The sequence below is a fragment of the Botrytis sinoallii genome (assembly GCF_014898435.1).
Source record: "Botrytis sinoallii strain Bc 23 chromosome Unknown BSIN_030, whole genome shotgun sequence".
NCBI classification, from domain to species: domain Eukaryota; kingdom Fungi; phylum Ascomycota; class Leotiomycetes; order Helotiales; family Sclerotiniaceae; genus Botrytis; species Botrytis sinoallii.
In genome coordinates, this window is record NW_024066057.1 from 555,508 (window position 1) to 575,474 (window position 19,967).

Consider the following 19,967-nt stretch of genomic DNA (forward strand, 5'->3'; position numbering starts at 1 on the left):
GGGCTTGTTTCCAATGGGGTGATTTGGCTAGAGTATAGCTGGCCCAAACAACACTCTGTCTGGCAATGAATAATGGAGGCAGACTGTCTCCCATAGTCTAGATCCTGATGGCTCTACCAAGTGTTTGTTCAGCAGGTCGTGCAACGTAGGAAGCGAGTCCATTTCGGCTATAGAATGGGGACCGATCCAGAAAGTGGGGCTGTTCGCGTCAAGAGATAAAAGCTTTGTACTCTCCTACGTTAGTTTAAACATCCAACTACCTTTCAGAGCACGCAAGAAAGAATTTGAAGACTAAAAGTTCCACAAATATTCCGTGCGCAAAATTAACTTGTGTGACGCATGCGGATTACTATTCTGGGATGTGTGAATGTAGCGACACTTGCAGCCAGACGGTGAGTATGAAAGACAGACCGATGCAAGAACTAATAAGATAATTGTAAGGAAAGTACTCTGAATTTGCGAAGTCCGATCACGTACACTATATCGAGTGGTAGCTCCTAGACTGACGTAGAGGACGAAAGCAGATTGCCACCACAAGCGAAATCAATAAATTCAGTTCAGGGGCCAAAGATATGATTTGATCCAGTGACTTTGCTTATTTATTACCTCAAGGAGAATTAGTAAGAATGACCGAGAGACAAAATCTACTGTTGACTGAATAACCTGTGTAGGGAGCGGGGTAATGATATCGACATCCTTATTTGTCGAGCCGCTACTTAGCCAAGGTTATGAAACGGACAGGAAGCATTGTTAACTTGGTTAACAATGCCCCATGTCAACTGCATAATCTCTAGTGTACTGCTACTTGGCGAAAGTTGTGAAACGGTCAAGGAGCATTCTTATTTTCCAAAAGATCATACTACAATGGGAAGCATTGAATTGCATTGCGGCTTACGGTGTAACTTGCGACGAAACGACAACCAATCCGGCCGGAACCCGAACAATCTGCCGATTCGGGTCATTCCTTGTGGCCGACGCCCGAAATGGTTCGGCACGATATAGCTCATGAGATGAAAGGCTTGGCATCTAGCATCAAACAACTGCATCTGAAGAACAAAATTTCGAAGCTTCCAAGACTTCATCACGCAGTGTTATTCCCCAAGGCATACTCCGTACTACATAACCTGCAATTCTTTGTGCGTAAATTTGTACGTCATCGATACTGTGTTTCGACAAGGCTGAATTCTCGAGTTCTGGGAGTATGCTTATGCGACAGCTGGTTACATGTTTAGTACCGTGGCTGTTGCGCAAAGCGACCTTTCTGTATGTTTATCGTACTTACCTCCGGGTAGATGTATCGATACAATATTAAGCAAGAGTTATTCTTTGCGCATTGAGATGACAAGTCTGAAGTGTGTAGCCATGAAGCTCTTTGAACCTGAAGCCGATGGAAAATAAGATTCGGGTCAACGTATATAAAATAGGTATGTTTCAGAATAATGAATTTTCAAAAAAATTATGAGTGTATTGCGACCAAAATGGTCAGATTCCTGTACAAGGCTGGGCTTTGTTTTTTTGTAAGGTGCTTGAAACGACCAGTGCATCCCCGAATTTGATTCAATATAGTTGGGCTCGAAGCAATTTCGATTCTGGACACTTCGTTCGATGAATTGCTTGAATGTTCTGGAGACTTATTCTTACTGATTTGCTCTACTCGACCTTGAACTGTTTTCAAATCGGAGCCACAACTACTAAAAATAGTAGTCTGCAAGTAATCAGCATTTTGCCTAAACTTTAGTCTTTCCCTAAGCGGCGAAATATTGTAGTTTGCAAATAAGTCCCAGATGGTTCGCATCTTGCCTCATTGAAAATGTTTCTCGAACAGCAAAGTATTGTGCTTTGCAAGTAATCAGCATTCTGCCTGAACTTTACTTGTCGGCTATTCATAATATGGTCAACCACGCCAGGTGGTTGGTAGCACCAACTCCGAGATGCAGCAACTCCGACACGTTCGACTTTTTCAAAACTTCGAATCTAAGGTTAATAGTGTGACCTCAATATTCGATCCTCAAAAACTTTATGATTAGAAATAATATAATAAAAAGAAAATTTAATAACCATATTAAGGTAATCTTAATAATCATATTGATGTATTTAGATATGAAATTAGTTGTGTAGTTGAATTGATATTGATTATTGAAAAAATCGAATGTATCGGAGTCGCTGTATGTCGGAGTTGGTACTATTAATCGCCTTGGGGTGGTTGGTAGAATTTTTCTGAAAGCCGACAAGTTTGCCAGGTGGTTCGCATATTGCATTATAAAATGGTAGAGCCTCAAATGGAGAGGCTCAGTTATCCATGCCTCATAAAATGATAGAGCCTCAAATTTAGAGGACCTAAGCGGGCCAAACGAAAAAGAGCAATGAGGATTCGTGTCCTACGTATACTTGACCACCATTCTCATAGGTTATAACACATCCCCGACAGAATCAACATGCACGGCACCATACAAAACACGTATTTAACTAATAAGTAAAAAGTAAGCAGATCATCCGGAATGTCATTCCATTGGAGAAATCTCTCTTAATTGCAACTAAGTAATGTGGGTCCCCCACGAAACTACGCTAGTTGCTTGGGGGATGGGAGTAGCCGAGCTTCTATTTGCATGGGGGATGGGAGTAGCCGAGCTTTGGAGATGAATGACCGAAGAAGTGGCTCAAGGATTTCTCTGGGAACTTCATTTGACACTTTGCACTCACATATATAAACGCTTCATTTCCCAAGTTGTTTACTCTTTTCTTTCTCCAGATAAGTTCTTCTTGCTCAGCTTTTCACAGTCCAATTGTCAATTCTCTCTCGCCAAAGACGAACTAAACACCTACATACCTTCCATCCATAATTCAACCATGTCGAACACGAGTAAGAGCTCCTGCATTGCTGTACAAGGCTCTGTAACCTCCGAGTAAGTTCTAGGTTCATATTTTAGTTTCCTACATTGATGATACTGCAGGGGCTGTCTTCTACAGTTCCCAATATACCATATTGTTCCCGAATAGCTATTTTCCTTCTGTCCTCCAGCCTACTAGACTTTAAGATACTCTTTCAGCAGTGTCTGCATTGGATCAAGTGTCCTGCAACTCTTTGTCCCTGTCCATCTTTGCAGATTCCGGTTTCAGCTGCTATGAAGTTATCCATGGCCATCATCTACTAATATGCAATGCAACGCTTTGGCTTTTGTAGAGCGCTCTTTCATTCCTCCCCTTCAACTGTGTCCGCTTTCAAAGAATCCTTTTAACGTACCTTCTTTATTTAGCCCAAGCACTACCTCGCATAACTCTTCAACCGCTACCTCCTCCACTGAAGCTGGAAATCTCTCTACACATCGTATTCAATCCTACCTTGCCGACAACGACGCTCCCGTGCCATATGCCTTGCCTGCTCTCCCTGCCGACGGCAACAACGACAGAAGTTTGACTGCTGCACATACAATGAGCGGGAAGTTGCAGCAGTTCGATGCAATATTCTATGGTAATTGAGAAGGTTGACACAACACTTGAAGGTTCAACGTGGGCTTGGCAGCATTTTATGGTTATAAGAGAAGGACTGGGAGGCCTTCGGGATGATTCGATAACTTAACAAAAATGGAAAACTTGTCACCAGTTTGGTAAAATCTTCAATGAAGTTTCTATACAAAGTGACATTAAGATAATAGTAAGATTATGTACGCTCAATCGTGAGTTTTCTTTTAATCAAGAGACACTTGGGCACTTGTATAAAGGCTACGTAGAGAAGGACCAACCAACTTTGTGGTCATGAAGTAATGGTGAACGTGTCTGGTGTGTTCTACCATAGTAAGTGTAAAATCTGTCCTCGATCGCTTGTGAGAACAGGAATCACCGTGAGTCATTGATACAAATTTCATGTACCATTCTCTCCACAACTCAAGTGGTTAAGACAGGTAAGCCTCTAACATGATGTTAAGTGTACTCTTGTGAAAGGGTGAAGCAAATCGATATCCCAGACTTCAGGAGATTCAATAGGACAAGCTGGTGCTCTATGATTTTCGGAACTGGTGACCTTGACACGGACCCGATGAAGATTTCTCGTTCTAATCTACGACGAAAAGGAGACACAAGTCAACGACAAGTTAGGAGATGAAGCTTTTAAATCAGTGTTGGTCATTCGATCTGCATTTGTCCCTTTTCAACTCGAATAGCAACTTCAGTGTCAATCGTCCGGAAGAAAGCCATAAAGTTCTACTGGAACTCATGCAACGAGGCGAGCAGCGTATTTGCTGACCGCCATGCTTCCCAACTCGTGATTGTATCTCGAAAATGTTGGCAAGTAGCACGTGAAGCGTGGGTCTAAATCGGCGAATCAGAATCCTGGAAGTAAGTTGGTTTCCTTCTCAAATCATACTTCACCATCTTGCCTTGTAAGATGGCCTGTTGGTATGTTGAAATGAGTATGAGTGGAGAGATCACATTGTCGGAAGATGAAAGACAGGGGAAATTAACTTCTCACTAGCAACAAAACAGGAATAGTGTAATTCTGCAATGTGGGGTTCGACCGATAAGCTCTAGCGTCGTGGGAACTGCGTCATTAGATGATCCTGCAGCTTTTGAAGCTTAAGCGGCTTTTCTCCTTCATCTATTAAATACCCAGGTAGATAATTGAATTTCGATCTTTCTATTAAGAACATTGGAGTAGAAAGGCCTTTCATAGCAAGCAAGCAATACGATTGATATCATACTATTCTGAAGGAATTCTACATTACTATCTTGTTTACAAAGTACATAAAAAAAGAAATCAAATCAAGGTTCTTTCACCCAACGACATTCAAGAGCCTAATCTTATTACTAGGCGTAAATCTTTAGTCCAGCCTTATCGTACAGCTCCAGAGATTATCGAGCTAATCAACCCACCTTGAGAGCAAACAAACCAAACGAGCCAAGAAGCTTCTAATTCCACCAAGCACACCTACGTTCTTACTCAACCTGAACATACGATAAACAACTAAAAATCATCTCATAACACAGATTCCATCATCAAAATGTCATCTACACCTACGTTAATCGGTATGCCCGAACCTCCATCAAATGTTGATACTCCAGTCGATGCACCGTACGTAGCTGCCCCCTCCACCACCACTCTCTAACAAACCACTAATCTAATTCTCTCCAGAGGAACTCCCAACTCAACTACCACATCCCTCTCCGCTCTCTCCACAACCGCCATCAAAGATGGACATCGCGGCTCTGCCCACCCTACCGCAAGTTCTCACCACCAACACACCCTCTCTAGCAACACCCTCGAAGCACAGCGCGCAGATCGTATTTCCCGTCTGGCAGGACTCGAACGAGTCACCACCGCGACTCCTCAAAACCCCAGCGGTAACACCTCTGTCCCCGCAACCGGTCAGATCCCAGGCTATTTCGATCAAGCCGGAAATCCCGTCTACACAACCCGCATGTCTACTGTAGGTTCTGCATCGGCAACTGGATCTCTTACTGGCCGAACAACTACATGGGCATCTAATAGCGCGAAAGGACAAACGGAAGCCGATGATGATGAAATGAGCATGGATAACAACTTCCGGGAAATCGATGATCGGGATCGATTTTCCGCATCTGCTATGGATGAAGAAGGCAACGAGGATGGAATGAGCGACGATACGAGTTTAGTCGGATTTGGCGAAGGAGCCGGCAGTACCGTCAGCGGACCAATATACAGCCGGAGTAATCTCCTCGCGAGTCCCCTCACCGTAGGAAAAAGCGGTCTAGCCAAAGAAGTATCAAGCAGCAATCCCGGAACCCCCGTCAGCGCATCGACATCTACAACCACCGAGCAGCAAAAACGCGATGCGAGAATGCTAGATGGAATCACAGATGATAATACAAGTGGATATGTAGACACGGCTGCGCGGGGTCAAGGGGTGGGAATTGCCGGGAATCGCAATTCGACCGGTTCAGGATTGGGTACGGGAGTCGGTGCGGAAGCTGCAGAGAAGATTCTGAAAGAGAGAATTGAGGATAGTCCTTCTGCGGCGAGTAGACCACCGCTTGGTAGTCCCGATCAAGCTGGTCTTGGCAAGTTCTACTTCGAGGAAAAGAAATAAGATTTCTTTGTACCAAAATTTGCCATGGAGAATTGTGGGATGTGTGTAGGACAGAGTGCATCGAATTTTCCAAAGTCTGCATCGTTCAATATTGGCGGGCGTTGACGTGTTACCCTTTCTTTCTTTTTTCTTTTTCTCTTTCTATGTATGGGTACCTACGATTTGGGCTGGGCTAGGCTAGGCTGGGTTGATAGCGGACAGGTTGGGGACACTGGAGGTGGGAGGGGGGGGTTCTGGAAAGATTATTAGGTGGTTGGGCAGGCTTCTTCTTGTGATAGGTATGCTGCGTAAGAAGATACGATATTCTATGATGGATGAAATTGATTGATTGATTCATGAATGAATGAATGATTATGTGCATGCATGCATACATACAAGACTTCAAGTATATACCAATTTCAATAATTTCAATGTGAATTTCAATATATAAAGGGAAATGTAAAGAATAACGGACACCTGTATCTTTCATCTCCATCTCCATCTCCATCGATTCAAATCGAACCCCTTTCCCCTCCCCTCCCTTCTTCTCCTTTCGTTACGTAGCGAGAAATCGATGATTGCCGGTATATTCCTCATTCGCATTTCACTTCACTTAACTTAACTTGACTTCCATCACATCCCACCATACCACATCCTACGATATCAATTCACATTCAAAGAATTTTATAGGTACCGCAAATCACTATATTAGATTATAGTAGTATAGGTAGGTAGCTAGGTAGCTAGGTATTATCATATACATCATATGCACCAAGATCCTCACCTCACCCAATCCCTCTCATTTTCACCTCTTCATCATTTCCTTCTTTATATCCACCTATCCATTCATGCTCAGCTCACATGCCACATGTCCGCTCGATTTAATTCTCAAACTTCAATTGTCAAATTCACCACTCCATGTTCATCATCCCTGTATTCATGATCTCTAAACCCTTTAAAATACCCCCTCACTTCTTAAAAGTTGCGCTTCGTCCTCCTCTCTCCCCATTTTGCACTCTTCTCATTCCCTTCTCCGCATTACTACTCTTCTGATATGGATCAAAGGGTTTCTTTTCTTTCTTTCCCTTTCCACCCTTTCCACCTTTGTCTTTCTTATCCTTTTTGGAATTAAGTACCGACTCCGCTTTGCTGTAATCGAAATCTTCTTCTTCTTCTTCTTCTTCTTCTTCTTCTTCTTCTTCTTCTTCTTCTTCTTCTTGTCCTTGTTCTTCATCCGCTTGTTCTGCTTCCGATTTCTCTACGTCCTCTTCTACTTCTTCATTTTCGGATTCTTCTTCTTCTGCTTTACGTTCTTGTGCCGCCGCTGCCTTAAGTTCCTGGGCTGCTTCTTTCTTCTGTTGTTTTCTTAATCGTTTCTCCTCCATTCTTGCAAATTTAGCCCGACGTCTTTCGGCTTCGGCGGAGGAGGTGTAGTCAAGAGAAATATCGTAATCACCGGTAGCCTTCTGGTCTTCATCTGGATCTGTGATGGTTTCGCTCTTTCTCTTCGAGCCTCGCTTTAGAACAAATGGTTCGTCTTTTACTTTACTAGGTGTGGGTGTTGCGACAGGAGTTTGTGCTTCGGGCATGACCATACGGGATCGATCGGTAAGAGGTGTACTCGTTTCGGCGAAAACTTCGTCTGATAATTGGGGTAAGGGTATTGCGAGTCTCATACTATCTTGATCCGGAGTTGTGGTTGAGGGCTCCCATATGCTGCTTCCAAACGCACCTCCCCAGAAAGAGGATGTCTCTGTTGTAAGTTCGGTTTTGTCTACCGGTGTAACGTCAAGTTTAGATAGCCTTTGCGATGTAGATTTCGCTCCAGTGTTGGATTTTGGGGTTGCGGCAGAATCCGGTGATTTTCTGAGGACGTCTATCGATTTTGGACCATCTTTTCCGTTTTCCTTTGCCGCCTTGATAACTTCCAAGAGTTCCCCAGTACGCGATTTCACGCTGTGAGATATTGGTCGAATGATACTGAGTAAGGCTATCATATCCATGGGCATAAATTTGGCTAGATTGACAACAACTGCATTCGACATGACGAAATTAATGCTGTCATCATCCTTTCTTGCTATCTGATCTCTCCAGGCGTGTACAGCTTTGAATACTGAGAATTGCTCACTACTCAACAGAGCAGGCGTTTTGTAGATTAGTGAAAACCATCCTCCAGGCCCTTTCCCAGATTCCGCATTGTATAGCTGTCGCTCATATCGAAGTAACGAAGTCTCTTTAGACTTTTGTAAGACTACATTCATCGAAGTTGCTACGGCTTCCTCTGCATCAGGCGTTTCAACATCAGGTGCGTCAAGTAATTCGTTTCTTAGGTTGTCAAAAATGTAAAGAAGGAAATGTGTGTCAGCTCTAGCGTAGAAGAACATTTCTTCGGGAAGTGGCCTAGAGAATAGTTAGTTTAATGATGAAAAAAATTCATAACATGAGCTTACCTAATTCGCCAATCTGCTAGTTGGTATTTCTTGTCGGCGTCGAAATCAATGTACTTCTTTAATAAGAAGGCTAAGCTTCCCCCAGCAAATCCTAACCTTCTGCATGCATAATGTGTATCGAACAAGCCGACTACATATAGGCCGAGATCGCGTTGGAGCCAAACGATATCCATATAAGCACCATGAAAAACCTACCTCGTTAGCTAATATTGATAAATCTTAAGAAGTATACAACATACCTTGATTATATTTGGATCAGCGAAAACTTCATTCAGTACTTGCAGCTGTTGTCTCCATGGCTTGAGAGTATCGACAATCCAATCCTTTTCGCGAGTACTGATTTGCATTAAAGACACGAGACCAACATATGAACGAGTATCATGATGTTCCAAGTCGACCGCGATTTCTTTGGCGCCTTTGAGCTCTTCCAACATCTCCAAAACACCTTCGTAGGTATCAACAAATTTCGCAGACGTGCTTTCAACGGGTAGATATTTTATTGGTTCCGCCTTCTCGTACATAGCGCTCGGGTATTGTAATTGTAAGATTTCCGTTTCATAAGGATGTTTGTACCTGAACTGCTTGTTAGTAAATCTTATAGTGGAACCCATTTCCTGAAGCCTTCTTAGTTTTTCCCGTTTTGCTTTGGAGCGACTGGCCCTGTCAGACTTGCTTAAGTCTTCCATCTTATTTCCTTCGCGCGGGGAATCCGGGAGTAATGCGAGGGGAATAAAATTAAAGTAGTCATACTGTTTTTGATCGTATTCGTTTGTAAATATTCCAAGACTATCCTCTAATGGCACTTTCGCATGCGGTTTGGTCTTAAGAAGAGGCAGCCATGGCGAAGTGTCCTCATTGTCAGGTTTGACCTCGAATGCGAGTTGTGGCTTCACAAGGTTTTGTGTACGGAGCGAGTTGTCGAGAGGTCGTTTCTGGGATTTCATTGTCGCAGAAGTCTGGCAGATATCAGTATTCAATTCGATAGCTTATGCGATTCAACAATCACCTCTTCCACTTGTTTCCTTTTGATAATTCCAGTATATTCGTCGAGGCAAGTATCCGTTTTTTCAAGTAAGGAATCCACAACATCCACAACACCGCGCCAATTGTTATCAACGTCGTCGACATCTTCTAAAATTGGCACCTGGATACCTGAGACGGAAGCTGCAGACTTGAGCAACTGATTGGCAAGTGCGAGCAAGCGCGCATTCTGTTCGTCGAGAGCACTTCCCACTTCAGGATTTAATGATCGATGAAAGCCGAGATCTTCTGATGCTATATAACCGGCAGTTTTGACTGTTGTTACGAGAGCAGCTTGAACTTCATCTTGTAAGGACTTGAAATCCTGTGTATCTTCTGCCATAATTGACAAAATTAATTTGTTGTTGCGTCGAACAAGATTGAGATAGATTCTGCGATTTGATTTGGTCAAAAAATATTCAAAAGTTCAACTTTCCTACCCTTGTCATTATTTCAAACGGTGGGTGGAACTACCTACACTAGCGTATGTTTCTAATAAACCTTGTCGCAGGTTGGGTCCTCCGCATTTTCATCAGTTTCATTTCAGTTCAGCCGGAATTCTAAATTCTTTCACTTGCTCACGACTTCACGACTTCACATGACAAAGGATTTCACCTATCGCCACACGAGTCTGGTAGTAACAAGGCACAACCCAACCTAATACAAAAATATAACTTCCTATCATACAATCTTACACCAGAATCTTCTCATAATGTCGGCTTCACTTGCACCTGAATGCAATGAAGTCAAGGAGTATGTAATGTCTACTATATTCTCTTCGTTTCTGAATCAGTTTTTAATATGCTGAACGCTTTCAAAGACGATATGATTCGTGCTTCTTGAAATGGTACAGCGAAAGTAAGTAAGGTTCGTTATTGGAAGTATCGACATGAACTAACAAGATCATTAGAATACCTTCGAGGTAAAGGTACAACTGACGAGTGTGAATCTTTATTTAAAGATTACCGGAAATGCTTAACAGTAAGTTTGGAAAATCCTTCGGTAGTTCTGAATGATTCCCAATCTAACTGATATAGGGTGCTTTGAAAGAGCGTGGCATTGACAAAATGCTGGAAGAAGCACGAGAGGATCATAAGGAACATGATGCCGTGAATCTGCGACGGCCTTGTGAGTTAATCGCATTCTTTTCCCGGGGAGAGGGTATGATAGCTAATTGTTGAGCAGAATGAAATGCATGCACAATATCAGACTGTACAAACAATACTACTACTTAGGTATGCATGGGAAAGGCGTTAGCATGGTCTTGTAGGTTAAGATTCTACTGTTATTGGGGACTCAAAACTATCTCAACTTTGTATGATATTCAAAAAACAGTGACATTCTATACTCATAAGCAATACAACGACACAGCATGGAGGCCTTTGATAGCCACCAAAGTTTAGATGGAGATTCCATTCAAGGAACATAACTTAGGTATCGAAAGTGCACATTCTCTACATCTATTCATTTCATCAATATAGTACAGCATCAATCATATGTATGGTGTATCAAATCATATAGCTCAAACATCTTCATCTCCATCTCCCCTCCCCTCCTCTCCATCTTCATCCCTTTCCCATCAAATGTTCACCAACTTCCAAACTTCATACTAGCACGTGATCATAATTCTTAGCTTACAAAGCTTAATTTCATCTACCCCTGCAAAAGAACAAATTGCTTTCAGCCTTTCTCTGGTGATTGCTCCAGACAAGTTTGAATTCCTGTATCGGGATTGGTTTGTATGAAGGGAGATCCAGAAAAAAGAATTCCACCCACAATCTGGACCCTGACTTTAAACAAATATGTGGGATTCGAGAACCTCATACTTGTGAAAACACCTTTATATATTCTCATCCTACCTAGGCACTACCCGTATTATCCATTCTCTCTTATCTCTCTCCCCCTCTACCCTCACTCCTCCAACCATCAACTTCTCCGCCGAGTACCGTAAGCTGCAGAAGCCAGTAAACCCGTCTCGAATTTCCTACAGCAAAATATTACAGTGATGCGCCAGCAATAGGAAACAATTCATGCACCCCTTCTCAATCCTCACACTTGCGATTTTCGTAGCCGGCTACATCACTGCGAGGTGGGACCTGGTTACTAGACTTTATGAGCTTGCCATATTCGCATGGGATCACGGAGTAGTGGTTAGCTATGATTTCCCCTGAATCAACTCGATACATGTCACTAATATCATTTGGCGCATAGGCACGAACTTTGAAAGGATTCGCGATTCTTTCCCTCTTCTTCTTTTTATTCATTATACCAGCAGAAAGGCTCGCGTCGAGGGAGACGACACTAGTAAAGAAGCATTACATCTACAATCATGAGCCTAGCTAACAACACAATAGCATCCGCGATCTGGCAGCGTCGGCATATCTGCACGAGAACAATTGCGACGTCGGGGTTCTTTTTGAAGGAAGAGAGTTTATGATAATTGAGCATTTGTCATGCCCGATCATGATGGATTGATGAGGATCTTCTGGCCGAGGGATATCCCAAGGAGCGATTCACCTGGAGTAATAGTTGGCTGGAGAAATTCTGGCCTTGATATTTTTGTGGTTGCGATATTGGAGGATGTTGACGTGAGCAGCAATACGGCTATATGAAATTGGAACCGACTGACGTAATTGCAGGCGCGCAATGTAGAGAATGCATTGAAGGTCGGAACTCTGTTCCGAAATGCCAGTCATCCCATCGAGCGAATATATGAGTTATGTGGACAGTCATCACTACAGGTATTGGGCGTGACAAATTCACCCAAAGCAGATGTCGATACTCTTCAAATTCGCGCAATTACAGGGTCGGCATACAAATTACCTCAGATATCTTGTGCTCGAGCATCAACGAATCAAATAGTCGTGTTTGATAGACCTCAGCCTAATAGGATGCAATACATATCTCTAAAGCCAATATCATTGGCATTGGATGATAAGGCTGAAATGACATTTCATGCACCAGGCAGTGTTGATGCGGAGGAAGAGCGAGAAGAAATAAGACAGAGGAAAAGGACTCAGGAACTAGTCGAAAAGTTGAAGTACCATTCTGTCGTTAAACATCCGCCATCACAAAAAGAACTCGCCTTGCCAAGAATAGTCAATCAAATCAATTGTGCTTGGGAGGTCCATCAATTATTGCAGAAAAACATTTCGCTAGTTGGAGCTCGGTCAAGGAGAAGTCTGAGCGTGTCGGAAAGGGTAGTGGAGTCAGCAACCACGATGCGTGATTTCGTTCTTTTGACAATATGGCAGCTCATCACTCTCTACATATATCCTATCATCAGACGTGGATTTGTTGTTGGTCTCGTTTGTCATAGATTTGCTGCTGAGGCTTTACTATTGATTCTAGAGTGGAGAGCTAAGCCAGATTATGCAGCCTTGAAAGATATCTCCGCAACTGCACAGCAAGTGGAGATACGCTTACAACAATTCTGCTATTGGCCTATGCAATATGTCACACTTCGAAGAAGTAAAAGAGACTGGGGTAGTGTGACAACAAGTCATCCGGACTACATAAGGTTTTACAATAGCCTTTGGCTAGTTGCTAATGATGTGATCATTGGAATTGCACTGGGGTCTTATATTATTGACAATTCCGCCTGGGTCGCAGAGACTATCAGTGATATCCTAAGCACTTATTCTATAGCTGCTCTGCAAAGGACGATAAATTGGCTGATGGATTGGCCAGCTGGCTTGAAACTCAATACTGAACTGGCTGCTTTCCTTGGTGATTTGTTCTTATGGGTCATCGAACATTGGTCAAGTATGTTTATCGTCCTCCCCAACAAATTATGCATCAACTAACTTTCACAGGCTGTATTGAAGCTTTGCATCCAGTATTGCCTCATGTTATATGGGTTGTTGGGTTTTCCAGTTTTGCTGGAGCCAGCATGCCAATCGCCCTTTTCTCTGATCTACTCACAATCCTGACACTTCACATCTACTCGTTTTACATGGCTTCTGCACGTATATTCAATTGGCAGTATACGATCCTCCTGTCTTTGTTTCAACTGTTTCGGGGCAAGAAGCATAACGTTCTTCGAAAACGTATCGATTCTTGCGATTATGATCTCGATCAACTATTGCTAGGCACGATTTTATTCACACTACTCTTCTTTCTCTTGCCTACAGTAGTTGTATTCTACTTGGCATTTGCATGTGCACGAATGGCTATCATCTCATTAAAAGCTATTTTAGATGCGTTACTTGCATGCTTGAATCATTTCCCCCTTTTTGCATTGATGTTACGACTTAAAGATTCGCAACGATTGCCAGGTATGTTCTCGCATAAAGTTTCCAGACTACATCACACTAACATACAAAGGTGGCATACGATTTGAACTTCGAGATACCCAACAACTAGCGAGCCAAATACCCAACACTCCATCTCCTCCACCAACATCCTATATATATCTCAAGGTATGTTGGTTCTCTTCCTACTCATTTATTTTCACGTTACTAACAGAAATCTACAGTCCGTCCCCCTCACTTTCCGCGCCATGTTCCACCAATATTTCCAACTCGGCCATCGTATCCGTAAACATTACGCTTCACCTCGAGTCCTGCTCTGTCTCGCAACCGGCAAATTCGTTCCGCCCATCCATCGCAAAAATCTTTATTCGCTTCAGTACAGCATGTTACCTGCTCGTCGAGCGGGTATTATGGATATGTGGTATGCATTAACGACTAATTCTGATGAGGGAAAGGATAGGAGAAGAGGCAGTGCTGGGTGGTTAAATGGTGGCGTGGCCAGTTTGGCCAAGGGGAATGGAAATTTGAGGAGAGGGAATGGGTATATGGCTAGAAGGGGTGCGCATTAGAGATTATGTGGAATGCATGTGGATGTGGATGAGTGATTGACGGGCTCTTTTGTATATATGATTGGTTTTCTATAGGCCAAAATGAGATGAGATGAGACGAGACGAACAAAAAGGAGCGTTGGAGAGGTTGGAGGTGATAGATTTTGTATGTATGTACTGTATATAGATACGGATTACTTAATGATAATATTTCCAGAACCATCGGGTTTTAGATCTCATATGTTCACAATCGAAATAAGTAGATGGTTTTGTGTATGTTTGTGTGAAGCAAATTATAAATTTCTTTCTCTCATTGAATTTCGTGGCATTCATCAATTATTGACAGAGTCCCATATTATTATCCCGTTTCTGCAGTGTTTCGTCCTTTCGTGTCCTGTCAAACCATTTTCCTTTCCACCAAATGCATCCGCAACTTGTTTATAATACAAATCTCGTCTTCATCCTCATCCTCATCCTCTACAACTTTCCTTTCACCTCTCCCTTCAACTCAGCCGCCTTTCCCTTCGCGGCGCCCTTCAACTCCGCTGCCTTTCCTTTCGCCTGACCCGCCAACTCGGACGCTTTTCCAGAAGCTTCCGACGCGGTTCCAGAGGCAGTACCGGTTGCCGAGGAGCTGGCGCCTTGGGCTTCGGAGGCGGCGTTGGAGGCGGCGGTTTTGGCTTCCGAGGCGGAGAGGCCGGCGGCGGCTTTGGCTTTTTGGGTTGCGGTTTCTGGGTTTGGGGGGAGGGGGTTAGTTTGGGGTTTGGGAAAGAAGGAACGGGGATGGGGATGGGGGGAGAGGAGGAAGAGGGGAGAAGGGAAATGGCAAGGAGAGAGAAGACATACGACCAACTTCAATACCGTCTACGATCTTGCTCGCGACGGCTTTATCGACTTTGTGAACAGTTTCTTTGACGGCTTCGGTGGCGGATTTGCGAGAGATGAGGGTGGAGGAGAAGGGACGGGTGGCTTGGATGCGGAGTTGGGGGGTGAAGAGAGGGGATTGGCGGGTGAGGGTGCGGGTTATGGACTGCATTTTGATAGATGGGGTGTGTGATAAATTCGTCGTTGTTGTGTATTGGGATTGTGGATTTGGTAGAGAGATTGTTTATTTATTTATTTATCTGTCTGTTTGTTTGTTTGTTTGTTTGTCTGTTTGTACAAAAAGTATAAATGGAGATAGGTAGATAGATAGATACAAGAGGTAAGGAATCAATATATAAATACCAATATCAACGTAGGTAGGTAGGTAGGTAGCTCCAAACAAACAAGCAAGCAAGCAAGCTATTGGAAAGGTAGGAAGGAGCTTCCTTTCCTTCCGTCACAATGACGTCACTTTTGTTCCACCGCATCGTATATCGTTTGAGCTCTGCTTCGAGCTACTAGCTACCTAGGGTGAATTACCCCTCTTTTCATCGATATTGAGAGATGGATGGATGCTAGGTACTAGGTACTAGGTAGGTAGACTTCGATACCTAAGTGCCATTACCTCATTCTTGATTTGAGATTTGAGATTCGAGATTCGAGATTCGAGATGAGATCTGATGTGGAATTCATGAATGCGGACCTTTTACCTAGGTAGCTTAACTAGGTATCTAGTACAGAGAGTTCTGTATTGAATAATTACGTGGTGAATTAAAATGAATTAAAATGAAATAAACCCAAGCACCTACTTACCAGTAGGTAGTTACGTAGATGTCATTTTATATACCTATATACCTATATACCTATATACCTATATACCTATATACCTATCTAGTAAATATCCATCTACAAGCAAACAAGTACATTATACGAGTAAAGTATTTAAGTAATAAGTAAGTGATAATACCTACCATCTATCTACCCAGCATCAGGATTCGAAAATCAAGCCATCAATTATTCATGGGAATCTCCGATTATGCTATTTGCGTTCCATATCCATATAGGTACATACAGAATCCGATGTTCAAATACTAGGTCTTTGTATTAGTAAGAAAGAAAGAAAGAGGATACCTAGGTAGCTAGCTTAGAAGATATCGTAAGTAAATAAGAAAAAAAAATCAAAAAGATTTCATAAATAAATTCCCATCCATAAACAACATCAAGAATTCTTCAAATTTGCAAACCAAAAATCCACTCCCTTCATCCCGCCTCTCCGTTACAACCCTCCCTCTCCTCCCTCTCCTCCCTCTCCTCCCTCTCCTCCCTCCCAACCCCCAAAAAACAATAAAAACTAATGAACAGAGGGGGATTCGAACCCCCGCGGGCTGAGCCCATGAGAATGCTAATTGATTTCACACCAATTAAGCTAGGTAGCTTGAGTCACACGCCATAACCACTCGGCCATCTGTCCTATGAAACCATGATTCATGATTCGTTGGAGATGCAGGTTTTGTTTGCGTATATATTATTAGACACGACAAAGTGGAGAGGAAGAATAAGAGGATGAAGAATTTTTCTGAGTCTGTACCATAGTGGGGAAGAGTTGTGTGATTGGGTGGACAATATGATGTGATGTGGTGCACGAAATGATTGATACGAGACTAGTCAGTAGGTATTGTTGAAGTGACAAAATTAGACGTTCAAAGGTTTTTAATTTTATAGTCCTTGACTTATTCTGTTTTATTTAGATTAATGTAAATGTACAAATTGTATCGGGTAAATACTAAAAGCTGATAAATGGATACCCCGGTATCGAAATCCAGACTGTAAGATAATATACTCCCCCTAATGTACAACGCTGATGATATACGCCAAAAATGTGTGTGCACACATGATTTGAACACCAAACGCCCAACTTATTCCCTATAAACATACAACCATCTTTCCCTCTCAATGCCCCATTCACCCTCCTCATCTCAACCCAGAACCATAAATCCCACACCTCCGATTACACCGGTTATCATAAGCGCCGTTAAGATTCCTGCTCCGGCTCTATCTCCACTGGTGACTGGTGTTTCGACTGTCCCATCACTCTTGGAACTACTTCCACTTCCACCTGCTACATTTCCTGCACTTGTTCCGCCCGTATTGTTTGTGACGAGATCGGCTGCTTGCCCAATAAGTGTTGCTTGAATGATACTCAAAGCGCTCATTTGTTCTCCGACTCCATATTTTCCATCGTAAGTACTTCCTGCAGTCCAATGTTCTCCACATGCTCTTCCGCTAGCTCCTCCAGCGCATTGTTCTGCTGCCGCTTGAGCAGAAGCGTTAATGTAAGTCATGATTGTTGGTTCGGTAAATGGAGCGATTTTGGTGGTTCCCGCCATCCAACGAGAAAGATGAGCTTTGAATGATTGTTCATCGGTGTCGCAACCGACTGTGGTAGTTTCACATGCTGCTTCATACATAACATTATCTTTAAAGAATACACTACTAGCATTCAAAAGTCCTGCTGTTCGATTTTCCCAAAGGGATGATCCGTTGGTCTGTGAGGAATGTGTTAGTAGAATTATATGGCTTGTGCGGGAGGTATTTAGAGAGAAAAAGGGGGACGAACGTAATTGTACATCATGGCAGCTCCGAAAAGATAGATACCAGCGTTGTATGTCCATTGTATATGATCGAGAGAGCTGCAGTTTGTTGTATCGGATGTACCATCATATACCTCCCAACCATCACCGATCAATCCAACAGATTGTTCCCACGTGAAGATCTTTTCGGCCCAATCGGCATATGATGAATTTCCAGTATACCTCGCCAACCTAGCTCCTAAATTGAAGAAACACCCGTTCGCAATACTATTCTTATAGTTGTATCCGGAGTTGAATGTAAAGATTTGCCATCTCAAACCACCTCCACAAGTTGATTCATCCCATCTAGCTGCCATATCGTTGAAAACTGCTTGCGCCATTGCTAACCAGCCAGGTGTTCCACTATCCGGATTGTCAAAATTAGCCTCTGCAGCTGTCATAGCAGCCATTCCCCAAAATCCTTGATCATCATTTCCTTCTGTCTTTGTCTGATTGGTAGGCATGAAATCGTAATCGCTGCCAGCTTGATGTAGGAGAGCTTCTTTTACTTCGGCGTTGTAGGTAGTATCCCCAGTATAATACCAATAGTCGACCATTATACCAAACATAGCTCCTGCCTCCCACCAATAATAGGGGTCAGGTAAGTTACCAGCGACATCTCCGGTATTATTTCCTGTGTAGTATTTCATCATATCGTAGGCGACATCGGATGCGGCGGTTTTGATGCTTTCTGATCATAGTTATTCAATCAGTATGTTGCTCTTCACTCAACAGGAAACAACATAGAATGACAACATACCATCAGAGCTCAAATCAAGAGTAATTGCACTAACCAAACTACTACATGCTGAGCAAATAGCAGCAGTATATGCCAAGACTTTTCCTCCACTGACCCTCATCTTGCTCCTCTTCCGTGATTCAAACTAGAGTATAGATACTGTATAGAACACTTCTTCGCCAATCACAATTGCAAAACGGGAGGATCCGATCAATTCCAGATTTGAAAACGATTCGGCCAAACGAGAGTATAAGATAAAATATGCCGGATCGCTGATGTATGAGAAGAAAAGCGTACTATCTTACCATCAAGTCGAAAAGAAACGCTGACTATTCTCTGGAATTTCAAAGCGAGGAGAGACGTACTTCCTACCACACTTACCTCTAGTTCCATAACAACAAAACTCCTGGTCCACTGTTCTGTTTTTGACATACGGCCCACGGCAAGTCTTCTTTAGTTTCTTCCTTTTAATAGACCTTGCGCGTCAGCCACATCCCAGTGGATTTTGAAACACTATTTTCAGAATCTTGTAGACCCACCAGCTTTTTTCCCTGAGAGAGAAACTAAAGACTCAGAGAGATTTGGGTACTATGGGCTGAAAGGTAATGCCTGGTTCATAACAAAATGAATAATGGATACGCATTGGCTTACGCGGTGGATGCGTCATCCTTGTTTGGTTCACGTTTAATTGATTCTCTAGTGGCCCTCATCTCCTAGAGACATCCAAAGTTTCCTGATATCATACCGTCGTGAATTGAGTATCAAATCTTTCAAACGTGCCACTTTTGATCTTGATACAAGACTGCCAAAAAGCAACAACGAACGATGATAGAAGCCAAGCCATAATTGTCTTGGATTGCGATGCTTAGTATGGTCCAAGTCAAGAGAGTAATCCTCCGTTCTTTCTTGATGAAGCTTGAAAAAAGCTTGTCTCCACCAAGTACCGACAAGGAGCCGTTAATGGCGGAGATTGGCGGCAAGGATAATTATATGGGAAATAGCTGGAGATACGAGATTGTGTGGCTAATCACGTGGAAGCGAACAAAAAGGGGCTCAGGTGGTCCAGAACATTGAACTCATTTGCGGGTGAAAAGACCTCTAGAGTTGATACACTCGTTCATGTTTGGTCATGTACTACATTCACATAAGATGAAGTATTTTGAACTTCAAACTTACGATGTACACCAAGAACAACGTTGAATTTTCGAAATCACCTTGACGATTTTGTCTTGGTGATCTTCCCATGACCCCACAACAACTGTGTCATGATTTTCATGCAACCGCTCATGTGACCAGACTTTGTCTTCCGTTGGATTCGATTATCATTTGATAACCAAAGTTCTATGCAATGATACGAAGTATCATTTGCACATCGACAATGTCAGATTCTTTGATAAAATACGTGGTGATATTACATACGGTGAT

General features: G+C 42.8%; 8 protein-coding genes across 8 annotated transcripts; 5 read left to right on the top strand and 3 right to left on the bottom strand.

Annotated features, from left to right (window-relative positions):
• Positions 1–2,847: 2,847 nt before the first annotated feature.
• On the top strand, positions 2,848–3,847 carry EAF02_011234 (uncharacterized protein; the record flags this gene model as incomplete). The annotated part of the gene is made up of 2 exons (XM_038907280.1): positions 2,848–2,903; positions 3,255–3,847. The coding sequence occupies 2 exons, from the start codon at positions 2,848–2,850 to the stop codon at positions 3,475–3,477; spliced, it is 279 nt and encodes a 92-aa protein (XP_038753024.1). The 3' UTR covers positions 3,478–3,847.
• A 749-nt stretch (positions 3,848–4,596) lies between these two features.
• Positions 4,597–6,442, top strand: EAF02_011235 (uncharacterized protein). Its single transcript, XM_038907281.1, has 2 exons — positions 4,597–5,065; positions 5,126–6,442. The coding sequence occupies exons 1-2, from the start codon at positions 4,995–4,997 to the stop codon at positions 6,057–6,059; spliced, it is 1,005 nt and encodes a 334-aa protein (XP_038753025.1). The 5' UTR covers positions 4,597–4,994; the 3' UTR covers positions 6,060–6,442.
• Positions 6,443–7,006: 564 nt separating this feature from the next.
• On the bottom strand, positions 7,007–9,851 carry EAF02_011236 (uncharacterized protein; the record flags this gene model as incomplete). The annotated part of the gene is made up of 5 exons (XM_038907282.1): positions 7,007–8,438; positions 8,489–8,679; positions 8,728–9,061; positions 9,239–9,444; positions 9,495–9,851. 5 exons carry the CDS (start codon positions 9,849–9,851, stop codon positions 7,007–7,009), a joined length of 2,520 nt encoding a protein of 839 aa, XP_038753026.1.
• A 369-nt stretch (positions 9,852–10,220) lies between these two features.
• EAF02_011237 (uncharacterized protein) lies at positions 10,221–10,778 on the top strand (the record flags this gene model as incomplete). The annotated part of the gene is made up of 5 exons (XM_038907283.1): positions 10,221–10,261; positions 10,329–10,366; positions 10,419–10,489; positions 10,546–10,636; positions 10,744–10,778. 5 exons carry the CDS (start codon positions 10,221–10,223, stop codon positions 10,776–10,778), a joined length of 276 nt encoding a protein of 91 aa, XP_038753027.1.
• Positions 10,779–11,158: 380 nt separating this feature from the next.
• EAF02_011238 (uncharacterized protein) lies at positions 11,159–11,928 on the top strand (the record flags this gene model as incomplete). Its single annotated transcript, XM_038907284.1, has 3 exons — positions 11,159–11,658; positions 11,720–11,812; positions 11,863–11,928. Exons 1-3 carry the CDS (start codon positions 11,539–11,541, stop codon positions 11,926–11,928), a joined length of 279 nt encoding a protein of 92 aa, XP_038753028.1. The 5' UTR covers positions 11,159–11,538.
• A 33-nt stretch (positions 11,929–11,961) lies between these two features.
• On the top strand, positions 11,962–14,330 carry EAF02_011239 (uncharacterized protein; the record flags this gene model as incomplete). Its single annotated transcript, XM_038907285.1, has 5 exons — positions 11,962–12,096; positions 12,148–13,273; positions 13,324–13,785; positions 13,835–13,929; positions 13,986–14,330. 5 exons carry the CDS (start codon positions 11,962–11,964, stop codon positions 14,328–14,330), a joined length of 2,163 nt encoding a protein of 720 aa, XP_038753029.1.
• Positions 14,331–14,786: 456 nt separating this feature from the next.
• On the bottom strand, positions 14,787–15,345 carry EAF02_011240 (uncharacterized protein; the record flags this gene model as incomplete). Its single annotated transcript, XM_038907286.1, has 2 exons — positions 14,787–15,040; positions 15,156–15,345. 2 exons carry the CDS (start codon positions 15,343–15,345, stop codon positions 14,787–14,789), a joined length of 444 nt encoding a protein of 147 aa, XP_038753030.1.
• Positions 15,346–16,872: 1,527 nt separating this feature from the next.
• Positions 16,873–19,108, bottom strand: EAF02_011241 (uncharacterized protein). Its single transcript, XM_038907287.1, has 4 exons — positions 19,082–19,108; positions 18,564–19,006; positions 17,791–18,494; positions 16,873–17,719 (listed from the first exon to the last, which is right to left on the bottom strand). The coding sequence occupies exons 2-4, from the start codon at positions 18,661–18,663 to the stop codon at positions 17,150–17,152; spliced, it is 1,374 nt and encodes a 457-aa protein (XP_038753031.1). The 5' UTR covers positions 18,664–19,006; positions 19,082–19,108; the 3' UTR covers positions 16,873–17,149.
• Between the last annotated feature and the right edge of the window lie 859 nt (positions 19,109–19,967).